This window comes from Bos grunniens, chromosome 15, assembly GCF_055505025.1.
Source record: "Bos grunniens cultivar Pamir isolate PY7600 chromosome 15, Bosgru_T2T1.0, whole genome shotgun sequence".
NCBI lineage: Eukaryota > Metazoa > Chordata > Mammalia > Artiodactyla > Bovidae > Bos > Bos grunniens.
The window spans coordinates 30,452,636-30,464,217 of NC_141179.1; the positions used below are offsets into that span (position 1 = coordinate 30,452,636).

At 54.2% G+C, this 11,582-nt stretch overlaps 1 protein-coding gene across 2 annotated transcripts; it reads right to left on the bottom strand.

Moving 5' to 3' along the window:
* Positions 1 to 541: 541 nt before the first annotated feature.
* On the bottom strand, positions 542 to 5,677 carry MFRP (membrane frizzled-related protein). 2 transcript variants are annotated; one of them, XM_086339665.1, is made up of 13 exons: positions 5,492 to 5,677; positions 5,267 to 5,369; positions 5,036 to 5,149; positions 4,755 to 4,916; positions 4,403 to 4,616; positions 3,836 to 3,966; positions 3,592 to 3,717; positions 3,294 to 3,370; positions 2,774 to 2,922; positions 2,133 to 2,263; positions 1,882 to 2,004; positions 984 to 1,111; positions 542 to 894 (listed from the first exon to the last, which is right to left on the bottom strand). In XM_086339665.1, the coding sequence occupies exons 1-13, from the start codon at positions 5,543 to 5,545 to the stop codon at positions 670 to 672; spliced, it is 1,737 nt and encodes a 578-aa protein (XP_086195791.1). In that variant the 5' UTR covers positions 5,546 to 5,677; the 3' UTR covers positions 542 to 669. The 2 variants fall into 2 exon arrangements, with proteins under 2 accessions (XP_086195791.1, XP_086195790.1); XM_086339664.1 differs by having other exon boundaries at positions 2,133 to 2,305.
* Positions 5,678 to 11,582: the final 5,905 nt, after the last annotated feature.

Genomic DNA, 11,582 nt, shown 5'->3' on the forward strand with positions numbered 1-11,582 from the left:
GTAGCAGGGAAATAACTCGTGGTGTCGCGCGGCGGCCGGCCAAAGTTTCGGGGAGAAAGGAGGGAGAGGTTTGAGGCGGGCACAGAGAGGCAGACCTGTGAGAGACAGACGCTCAGGGCATCCATAGCTCCAAGGAGCTGGAAGCAGAGATGATGCCGCGACAGAATCCAAGGATAAATCCAGAAGAAATAGAAGCTGAGAACTGAGGGTGGAGGGTTCTAGAGCAGTAGACAACTGGATGACCAGGGCTCAGAACAGACCCTGCCACATGACTAGACTCTAGATGACATTTTCTGTTGAATAAATGAAAATGTCAGAAGGCGGGGTGATAGAGAGCCTGAAAAACCAGATGGGAGATGGGGAAGGCAGAAGACAGGAAGTCAAGGTCAGAGACTTGGGTGGGAAGGGGTCCAGATTGTCAGTGGTACAGCATGAAGTCAGGCCAGCTGTTTGAAGCAGCTGGGGAAAGTAAAGGGATGGGGGAGGATCTGGGAGGGTGGGAGGAACCCAGTAGTCCCACTGAGGACTCCTCTTCCCCTCCCTGGGAGGACCCCGAAGTGAGGGGGATGGGCAAAGTTCCATGTTGGGCCCCTTGCCTTGCTTCCCTGCCTGCCTACCCTGATGGGCAAAGGAGGGTGTGTAGCAGAGGGCAAGGGCCCCGCCTCAGGGTCAGGGCTGGGCACAAGCCTCCAGGCCAGCTGCCTCAGGCAGCCTGTTGCAGTTGAAGGGCCAGGGGGTGCCCAGTAGCGCCAGGCCAGACTGGCACTGGCGCTCTGCCTCCTGGCAGACAGAGCGGCAAGGGGGAAGGACACTGCCTAGTGGGGTGCAGTGGGGCACCAGCAGCCCGCAAAGGAGCCTCCGGAAATTCTGGTAGCAGGGCAGGCTTGTCAGGCTCTGTGGAAGGAAGAGAGGATCCCTCAGGCACCTGGCTCCCCAGGTTCCCTCCCTTCCTGGGGGCTCCTCCTTATCTCTGCTTGGAGCACCTTGTAACCTCTGAGGACCTCCACCACCTCTTCCTGGGTGGTCATGCCCACCCAGATGTTAGGGAAGGCCGTGGTGTTGTAGCTCAGACCGATGCACATCTCCACCTGGACAGGCTCACAGGCCAGCTCTGCGGGGAGGGGAGGGGAGGGTCACCCTGGGGAGCACTCACTAGCTGTGTGACTGGGGACAAGTCACCTAATCACCCTTTATGGGTCAGATGGGGCTTGTTGTGAGAACCAAAGGAGATAATACAGAAAGAAAGTGAAAGTGTCAGTTACTCAGTCATGTCCGACTCTGCGACCCCATGGACTGTAGCCCACCAGCCTCCTATGTCCATGGAATTCTCCAGGCAAGATCCTGGAGTGGGTTGCCATTGTTGTGAGAATCAAAGGAGTTAACATAAGATGTTAACATAATATAAGATGCCTTATATACATGTCGAGGGGTCCTGTTCTCGGGAGCCTACTCCAAGCATCTTTCGCCAGCCCTGGGCATCATGAAGGCACTTCAGTGATCTCAGGGAGCAAGGGTCACCAACATTGGCAGAACCACTAGCCATCTGGAAGGAATTCCCCTGGGCTCACCCACATTTGTGAGGTGGGCCCTGGAGAGAGCCTGTCTCTGTGTGGCAAAGGCCAGACTGGTTCTTGAAGCCCGAACCATCGGCTCCCAGATTCCCATTTGCCTTGGGGGTAACTCTAAATGCTGTTGCCATGGCTAGGGGAGAATCCCTTCAGGATTTGGTAAAGTGGTCCAGAGTCTGAACAGGGGGCCCCCAGCCCCCATCAGGAAGGATAGGGGTAACTGTTAAGAGGTGTGCCCGTGGGTTTCTCTGGACGGGCACCCAGCCTTCCCATGCCTGCCAGCCCTGCCCGCAGTGCAGGGCAGGCTCCTCACCTGGGGGTGGGAACAAGGGGCTGCTGCAGTTGTCATCGGCGCAGTCTCGCCATGTGCTGCACATCCATTGTGGACTCTTACACCCTCCATCCTGGCAGGACAACTCTCCGGGCCTACAGGGGCCTGCAGGCACGGGGGGACATGTCTGAATCCCCATGACCTTCACTGTGCCCGAACCAGCGTCTAGAACCCTTCCCCATTCTTCTGGAGGCGCCCCTACTGCCCACACCCAAGCGCCCAGGGCCACCTACTCTCTGTGGCGTTGAGGGCCCGGTAGGTGGCTGAGAAGCCCCCAGCGCTGAAGCCATGGTCTGTCCTAAAGAGCACTGCCAGCTGGTGGCGCGAGGAGATGAGACGTGGGGGCGGCTCTGCTCCACAGAACCTGTCCACAGCAGGCAGCAATCCTGGCATCGGGCCCCCCTGGCTGGGCGAGTATGCATGAGGCCTCTTACAGGCCCGGGGGAGACCCAGGTGTTCTGGACGATGCCAGGGGGGATGGGAGGCATAGTCATTGACTCATGGGAGGAAGACACACGTGTTCAGTAGACAAAGTACTAGACACACTGCTTGAACTTGAGCCACTTCCACCTGGGGAAAATCAGTGAGGGTTCTGGGGGAAGTGGAAATGGACCCAGGAGAACTGGGAGTGGGAGAGGCCTGGGGAGGGCTTCCTGGAGGAGGCAACGAAAGGAGTCGAGGCAAGAGGGACAGGCACAAAGGTGCGGAAGGACAAGCCTCTTTTTAAAAAGTGTGACAGTGAGGAGACCTCCAGCTTGGTGCAAGAGAGGACAATGAGGCTACTGAACGGGTGTGGTAATTTGTGGGCAGCCTTGACGTCAGGCTGTGGAGACAGGGGTGTATCCTTGGCTCCTCCTGTGGCTCTGCCCTGTACCTGTCCAGGAGGCTGAGGGCTCCAGAGCTGTGGGCCTCGTACACCTCCACGTAGTCAGACTTGCACTCGTCCTGAGCTTCCAGGCTGAAGTTGTGGAAGAGCAGTTCGACGCCATGTCCAGCAGGCACTGAGATATGCCAGGTACAAAGCTGGGGTAGGGCACAGGTGGGGTAATTTATGGGTTCCTTCTCCTGTTCCAATCGGGGTCCCCAGGCTGAGCTCCAGACGGGCTTTCCCTGGTTGCAAGTTGGGTAGGGAGTGGGCGGGCTTGGCCTACACCACTCTCAACATCGTTGGTGGAAGGGCCTTTAACTTGTCTGGTCTCAGAGATAAGCTTACCCAGCACAGGAGCTGGGTACCTAGTAAGCACTTAATAATGTCCCCTTCCTGTTTGCTTGATCTCTGGTCTTTCCAGGTACAAGGAGTATCTGCCATGCCGTCCTCAATTGCACTAACCCCGCTGCTCAGGTGTGCCCACATGTGCCCCACTGCCCTCCCCATGGAGCGCTGGCTGGCTTACCTGTTGGTGAGGGTACTGCTGCAGGTAGCTGGGAGCAGAGAAAGTGCCCTCAAGCCCAGTCAGGTTCCCCCCACACCCTGTAGAGAGGAGGGGCGGAGGCTCATGAGTTTACTGGATCTGTGCCTTTCGCCAGTAGGCCTGGCAGTGACAGTGGCGAAGAATCTTGTCTGTGCCCATGGGAAACAAGTTCTGGGTCAGAAGGATGACCAGGCAGGTTTGGAGCTGGGCCAGGCCAGGGTGGGGTCCAGCCTGCACCTGGAGCAGACGGTACCTGCCCCAAGGCTGATCGGACCTGTACCTGGAAACTTGGCACTGCAGCTGGTCTCGTCACTGCCATCAGCACAGTTGGCAAAACCGTCACACACCGAGTCACGCAGCAAGCAGACGAACTGGTCACAGGGGAACTCCTCATGGGCACAGCTCCCTGGGGGTAGGCATCTGGATTCAGAACCCTCTAGAGTCTCTACCCCTTTTTTAGGGCTGGGAGCGGCTGGAGTTGGCCAGTTGACGGGTAGCCGGGCATTTGGTGGGAGAACACTCACCATGTCCAGGGGCCACAGCCTGGTACCAGGCATGGAAGCCAGATCCTTCCACACTGCTGTCAGAGACGAAGGCCACCCGGAGGCGGCTGGCATTGGTGTTGAGTGTGGGGGGAGGCACCCTCCCACATACTCTGCAAGAAACCAGATTGGGGATGAGAGGGGCTCAGAGCTCAGGGCCAGCGGGAGTGGAGCCTGCCTGGGCTCTGTGGTCCTCTTTCCTGAAGTCCCATCCTGGGGACGATGTGTCAAAAAAGGTTCTGTTCCTTTCCAGCAGAGCTGTGACCTCCCTGGCACCTGCTTGTCCATCCTTGAACCATTGATTCATGGGAAAGACATGTGGGAGCTCCAGCTTCCAGATTTGGAAGCCAAGGTCAGAGAGGGGAAGTGACCTTCCCAAGGTCATATAGTAAGATGGTGGCAGAGCTGGGCGCAGAGGCCAAGTCTCTCCATTTCTTCCTCCCAGTCAAGAGTTTCCCTCTGCACCTCCCTGGTTCTGCCCTCCAGACAGTCATTCAGTACAGGGTGGAGAGAGTGGGGGTTGGGATCTCTGGGAACAGAGGAACCTACCTGAGGAGGGGGCCTTCAGGCTCGGGAGAGATTTCCAAGCGATCGAAAAGACAAGAGGCCACACTCTCTGTGCTGAGAGTTTCGATCTTGAGCTGTATTGTGTGGTCTGTGGCCACCTGGATATGCCACACGCAGTGGGCGTTGGGTGGGTAAGGGTCTGGGTAGTTGGGACTGCTGAAGAAGCCCCTTGGGCCGGGAAGGAGGCCCCCACAGGCTGCAGAGATGGAAGTGAGCGTTCAGAGGTCAAAAGAAGAGAGAGTTTTGTTTTTTTTCCCTCAAGGTGCCTCTTCCTGCATACCCCTCTCCTGCCATCTTGGGCCCTTCTCCAGGAAGATCAGCCCTGAGTACTCACTGGACTGGGGTCCGAGGCTCACTCCTGCCTCCGGTTGCCCTTTAGGGGTCCCAGTTGCCTGGGAGGTGGTGGTGGAGGTGGCAGGGGTAGTGCCAGTGGTGGCGAGGCCTCGGGAAGGCAGTGGATGGTAGGTGGCCCCCGGTGAGGTTGTAGCCTGCAATTCTGGAGGTGACAGGATGGGGGAGGGGGCTCAGAGGCTCTGGATCCCTTGGGGGCATGGGCAGAAGAGCTCATGGAGTCTCATCCTAAAGCCCTTCTTCCTGCAGGCTCTGGGGACTTACGGGCCAGGATGATGGCCACCAGCAGCCCGAGCAGCAGGAGCAGCAGGCCGGCCAGCAGGAGGACACACAGCCAGGAGAAGCGGCAGTCTGGCTGCAGCCGTCGGGGATGCCGACCTGCGGACACGCAGGGCGGAGTTTTGAGAGCCCTCTCCCTAGGGCGTCCCTTACCTACCACCCTGAGCTGCCAGGCCTTTCTTGTCCTACCCCCGGGTCACCCCCTGAGATGGTTACCATGCCAGGGAGCTCGGGCGCTGCAGTCGGCGTCCTCCCGGAGGGCGGGGAAGGGGCAAGGTGGCCCTGATTCAGGCTCGAAAGCAGGATTGCAGAACTCAGTCTGAAGGGAGAGATCTGAGGGCTGAAGGCCGGTGGCAGTGCTGCCTGGCAGGTGTGCTCACGGGGCACGGCGGCCCTAGGCAGGCGTCTGGGGCTTGTGGGAGCGGCCCTGGTGGCCCTTACCTTGCTCAGCTCTGTCGTCTCCACACAGAGGACGATATCTGAGCAGTCCTTCATGGCTCTAGGCTCTGCATGGCTTTCTGGAGTCCCTGCGACAGCAGCGCAAGACCCCAAAGAGCCCACTTCCTGCCCCAGTCCCCCTCTCAAGGGGCGGCCTCTGCTCCCTGAAGCCGAGGGCAGTCGGGCTAGACCAGCTGTCCTGCTGCCCTAGGCAGACTGGCTCAGGCTGCTGGCTATTCTGTCTCTGTGTGGGGGAAGGAACAACAGCCAGAAGGAATTCGCAAAGGCATGGAATGGTCGCTTAATCCAACTCAGCTGAGGGTGCTGAAGTCGAGACCCTGGCACACAGCAGTGGTCCTTAAAGGCACAGGCCATGGCTGAGGACATCCTGCACAGGAAGCTGGGTGCTCTGTGTGGGCTGTGGCGGGGAGCTGGTCACCCCCTTTCTTAATCTCACTGAGGTGTTGAGTGAGTGCTGGGAGGGAAGAGGGGCAGTGGGGCATCTTGCAAGCATGAAGGAGCCTTCAAAGCCAGGTGTGAGGACTTGGCAGCTTCAAAGCCCGTGAGTCCCGAGGACCCTGGACAAAAACAGCGGCCTTCTGCTCCTTCCAGGCTTCTGAGGTGGCTCAGGCGTAAAGAATCTGTCTGCCAATGCAAGAGACGGGAGTTCAGTCCCTGGGTGGGGAAGATCCCCTGGTGAAGGAAATGGTAACCCACTCCAGTATTCTTGCCTGGGAAATACCATGGACAGAGGAGCCTGGTGGGCTACAGTCCATGGGGTCGCAGAGAGTCAGACAACAGTTTAGCGACTAAACGACAATTGCTCCTTGGCATCTGGGTGACTGAGGCATTACCCAAGCTGGGTCTTTGAAAGTCCCACTAAAGCAACTGGGTGCCCAGGGACAAGAACATGGTGTGGGTGGGACATGGTGTGTAGGGGCTGCTTGTGAACTTGAGGGGTTGGCTGCTTCTTCCTGGGCCGCTTCAGGCTGCAGGAGAAAGGACAGAGGAGGAGAAGGTGCCTGAGGCCTTGGGCAGGGTCAGGGCAGGCCCTTCAGTAGGGCTGTGAATTCTGGTGGGTGGTGCCATCTGCTGTTGCAGGATAGAAAATCTGCCCTCTGCAAACTACATCACTCCGTGCCTCTCTCTCCAGGAGCGAAGTTCTCCTGGAAAATCCCCGCCTGGCTCAGCTGTCCGCAGGGAGACTGGAAAGGGATTGTCATCTGTTTTGACTCGGCCATGCTCGGGCTGAGTTGGGCAGGGCAGGAGGTGGGGAAGCAGTGTATTTTTTTTCTACTGTTTGTAGAATCTGTTACATACTAGCCCTGGGTGAGAGGTTCTGAGTGCAATTTCTCTCCTTGCATCACTGTGAGTCCGCATAATCCTTTAACAAATGATGGCCTACAGCTCCGGCTCCCGGGAGGTTCAGTAACTTCCTCAAGGTCACACAGCTGGTGAGATACCGAGACAGGAGTTGAACCCAGGACTGGGAAAATCCAAAACGCACATTTTCTCAGACACCTCTGTGCCTCTACACTGGCCCCAGGCAGGCTGGTGACAGAGGGGAGCTAAGTGAGGAGCCCAGCGGGGAGAGAAGCAGGGAGGCTGCGTCTGTGACCCTGAGGCAGCTTTCCTCACACGCACACATCCAGCTCCTCTCTCTTTCTTTTTATTTATTTTTAATTTTAATTTTTTTAAACACCAAAAACATTTTTGTATTGGAGTATATAGCCAATTAACAGTGTGATAGTTCCCAGTGAACAGCAAAGGGACTCATACACACATACACATGTAGCCACTCTCCTCCCAACCCCTCTCCCATGCAGGCTGGCTCAGAACATTGAGCAGAATTCCCTGGGCTATGCACTAGGTCCTCATTGGTTACCCATTTTATATATAGCAGTGTGCCTCAGTCCATCCCAAACTCCCCCTGGCAAACGTAAGTTTGTTTTCTTAAGTTTGTGTCTCTCCTTTTATTTTTAAAAAAATATTTATTTGGCTGCGCCAGGTCTTAGTTGCCCTAAATCTTTGATCTTCGTTGACACATGCAGTCTCTTTAGCTGAGGCATGTGGGATCTCATTCCCTGACCAGGGATCCAACCTGGACCCCTGCACTGGGAGCTCAGAATCTTAGCCTCTGGGCCACCAGGGAAGTTCCCTGCTCCTCTCCATTCACCCGCGGAGGGCCCTGGGGCACTTTTGTCTAGGGGAGAAAGCTTTCCTGGGTCCTAAGGCTGGACTGTTTGTAGGGGGTTTAAAAGGTCAAAAGTATTGTCCATAAATAACACAGGCATTGTTTGTCCTTCTCCCTTTCATTCCTGAGCACACAGCGTGGTTTCATGAGGCTGCCTGAAGTGAAGCAGGTGAGAATCCAGCCAGGTGTTAATGAGATTTGTAAAAATGTAAATATTATCCTTCTTCCTCAGTTCTTTTTGTTTTGGAAAATGTAGTTTTATTACTCAGCCATTAAAAAGAGTCCATTTGAATCAGTTCTAATCAGGTGGATGAAACTGGAGCCTATTATACAGAGTGAAGTAAGCCAGAAAGAAAAACACCAATACAGTATACTAATGCATATATATGGAATTTAGAAAGATGGTAACAATAACTCTGTGTGAGAGACAGCAAGAGAAACACAGATGTATTGAACAGTCTTTTGGACTCTGTGGGAGAGGGCGAGGGTGGGATGATTTGGGAGAATGGCATTGAAACATGTATAATATCATATGTGAAACGAATCGCCAGTCCAGGTTCAATCCATGATACAGGGTGCTCGGGGCTGGTGCACTGGGATGACCCAGAGGGATGGGATGGGCAGGGTGGTGGGAGGGGGTTCAGGATGGGGAACACATGTACACCCATGGCGGATTCATGTCAATGTATGGCAAAACCACTACAATATTGTAAATAAAAAAATTAAAAAATAAATAAAACAGAGATTAAAAAATAAATAAATACAGAATCCAAACATGGCTAAAAAAAAAAAAAATTTAAGGGAATTCCCTGGCAGCCCAGAAGTTAGGACTCTGTGCTTCCACTGCAGGGGGTCACTGGTTCGATCAGGTGGTTTAATCCCTGGTCACAGAACTAAGATTCCACAAACTGTGTGGTGCAGCCAAAAAAAGAAAGAAAAGAAAGAAAATGTTACTTATGTTAGCATATAAAAGATTTACTGTTATTTTAAAATTTTATTTAAAAATTAAGAAGTATTTGGATTCCTTTCAAATTTTAACATGGTAAATATTGATAGCTATAACAGGCAGGGAGACTTCTTGGAAGAGGTGGACATTTGGTCTAAAGTTAGAGAGTTGAGGGACTTCCCTGGTGGTTCAGTGGATAAGACTCTGTTCCCTATGCAGGGGGCCTGGGTTCTATTCCAGGTCAGGGAACTAGATCCCAGATGCTGCAACTAGGACCTGGCATAGCCAAATAAAACTTCTTTTTAATTAAAAAAAAAGTGAGAGAATTGAAAAAGATTTTAGTAGGTAAAACTTGGGGGTTGGGTAGGGATTCCAGAAAAGAGGGGCTGCTTAACACTGTGGGCCTCAGGAGCCTGGGTTGTAACCCCTTTTAAGCAGGGAGTGGCTTGGTCAGAACTGGGTCTCAGAACAGCCCCTGTTTGTGGGGAAGTGGTAGAAAGGAGGCAAGGGGGAGGCAGGCAGGGCTGGAAGCTTCTCTCTGGCTTTGCCCTTGCCCTCGGCCATCCTCCACGACATCCTTTGCAGTTGGCTGCTTCCTGAAAGTATTCATAGGAGGGGAGGTAAGCTGCGTGAGGCACCAGGGCAGGGCGGGACGAGAGCTCGGCTAAACGGACAATGAGAGAAACAGAACTTGATCCTCATAACAGCCCTGGGAGGCAAGGTCAGGGAGGTGTTTTTGTTCCCATTTTCCAGATGTCACTGAGGCGCCAGAGTCGCACAGCTGGCAAGGAGCAGTGCTGGGTTTCAGAGCTGGGTCTAATGGATTCTGATTTTTTAGCTTTTGTTCCTTTTCTTCCTTTCCTTTTTTTTTTCTTTCCTTCCAAGTTTTTTCTGCAGACCGTGTAGAATAGCGGGGGTGAGAGGGCCTGTAGGCAAGGACCCCGTAGGCAGCCTTTGCTGCAGCCCAGGTGTGCGGAGGAGGCCTGGGCCCTGAGGCCCCTGGGAGGTTTTCTGCTGGCAGCCATCGAGTCGCAGGTTCTTGCTGCATTCTTGGCTACCTCTTGGGCTTCCTTTTCTCCTTTGCAGGCCCCAGGCCTTGGCCTTCTTGCCTCTTCCTTCTCAGGGGTGTGCCCGCCTCCTCGCTGCCTGCAAGGACTTTGTGTCTCCAGCCCTCCCTTTTCTTGCCCCTGCAGGGGCAACTGCATGGACTTTCCTGCCAGCCACTGTGGATAAAACTAACAAGCTAAGGGAAGTGACCCCTTTTCTTGCTCAGGCGATTTCCAGACTCCCGGAAGCTCCACTGGGCTTTTGCTTTGGTTCCTGCAAAAGCTTGGCCTGCCTGGCTCTCTGTGGCCCCTCCATAACCAGGAAGGGCAAGGCTAGCTGAAGTTAGCTGTCACCTTCTACGTTCTGGCTCACTAGCTCTCCCTCCTACTGGGCCTCTGGCCCCAGACCTCCACTCCCGCCAGGTTGGCCTCTCTCTGGTCCCTGGTACACACTGTACCCACCCTGTCTTTGTCCAGGCTTGTCCTCTGATCTGAACACTTTCCTTTTGCTCGCTTCCAGGGCCAGCATTCTAGGCATGCATTTGGACTTAATTCTCCTTCACTAAGTCTGTCAAATACTCTCTCCTCTCATTATTCACTGCCACCTGTACCCTTGACTCCAACCCCTTTGGTTCCTGGATCTTTAGTCTCTAGGAGCCAGGACGACTGCAGCTCTATCCCAGCCCACCCTCTGCAGTCTCCAAGAGGAAGGTCACACCAAGTACCAGGAAATCAGAAGAGCTCAGCCCTTGGCTTTGGAATGCCCAGACAGTGCTCTGCGTCACTAACTGTGTGGTTTGGGCAATGCTGTACTATACTTATTGCATTCCTGAAAAGTCAGAAACACTCTGAGAGGCCAGGGGAACTTGGCATTTGCTAAGGATCACTCGCTATGAGAATCTTAGTGGAGTGTTGATGGCACAGTCCTGGAAATGGAGGTGAGGCGGGGGATATGGACATCCACTGAGTACCTACTATGTGCCAGACTCTCACAGTCACAATTCTGAGTAGCTCTTGTTGTGCACAGATTACAGAGGTGGAAACAAGCCCAGAGAAATGAAATACTTTGCTTGGACTATGAATGCTGTTCTCTCTGCTGCCCCGTCTCCTGCCCGGCTGCTCATTTGTGCCTCTAGAGCGGTGCGTGGGCCCAGGTATGCAACAGATCGTGCTGGTTTGCTCTTGGCTGTATGAACGTGTAAGAATCCCATGGACAGAAGGGCCTGGTAGACTACAGTCCACAGGGTCACAAAGAGTTGGACACGACTGAAGCGACTTAGCACGTATGAATGTGTAAAGTGAGTGAGTTCCCAGGTTACTGTTCCGCTCAGCTGAACACAGGGTTGGGCAGTTTGCTGCAGAAAGCCCTGAAAAATGCTGTCAATTATTTGACCAAAAGGAAGAGCACTCAGATGGAAAGAGAGCTGGTGGGGAGTCAAGATCCCCGAGTTGTGTCCTGTCCCTGCCACCGACAAGCTGGTGGACTTGAGGTGTCTCTAGAGCTCATGTCCTCCCTGGCAAGATGAGAACATGGACAAGGTGACCCCAGCGGAAAGCAGGACACATTTTCTGAGCAGGCTCCTTTAAAACGGATAGACTCTAGGAAATGGAATCAGGGAACCAGAGGTAGGACTTGCATTTAGGGAAAAAATGACTTAGAGTGAGAACATTTGAGTTGAGACCTTTGAGAACTCTAGTAGCAGTCCAGTCTCCTTAATTCAAAGATAAGACACCAAGGCCCAGAAAGAGGGAGGTTCTTGTTCAAGGTCACACAAGAGCAGGAGCAAGGGGAGCTTCTCCTCTAGGGAGAGGCCTGCTGGGATGCCAGCAAAGAATGGGGACCGCAATCCCAGTTGCTAGGAGGCAAAGCTGACAGGTGAGGAAACACAGCGATAGGCTGTTTGGGGA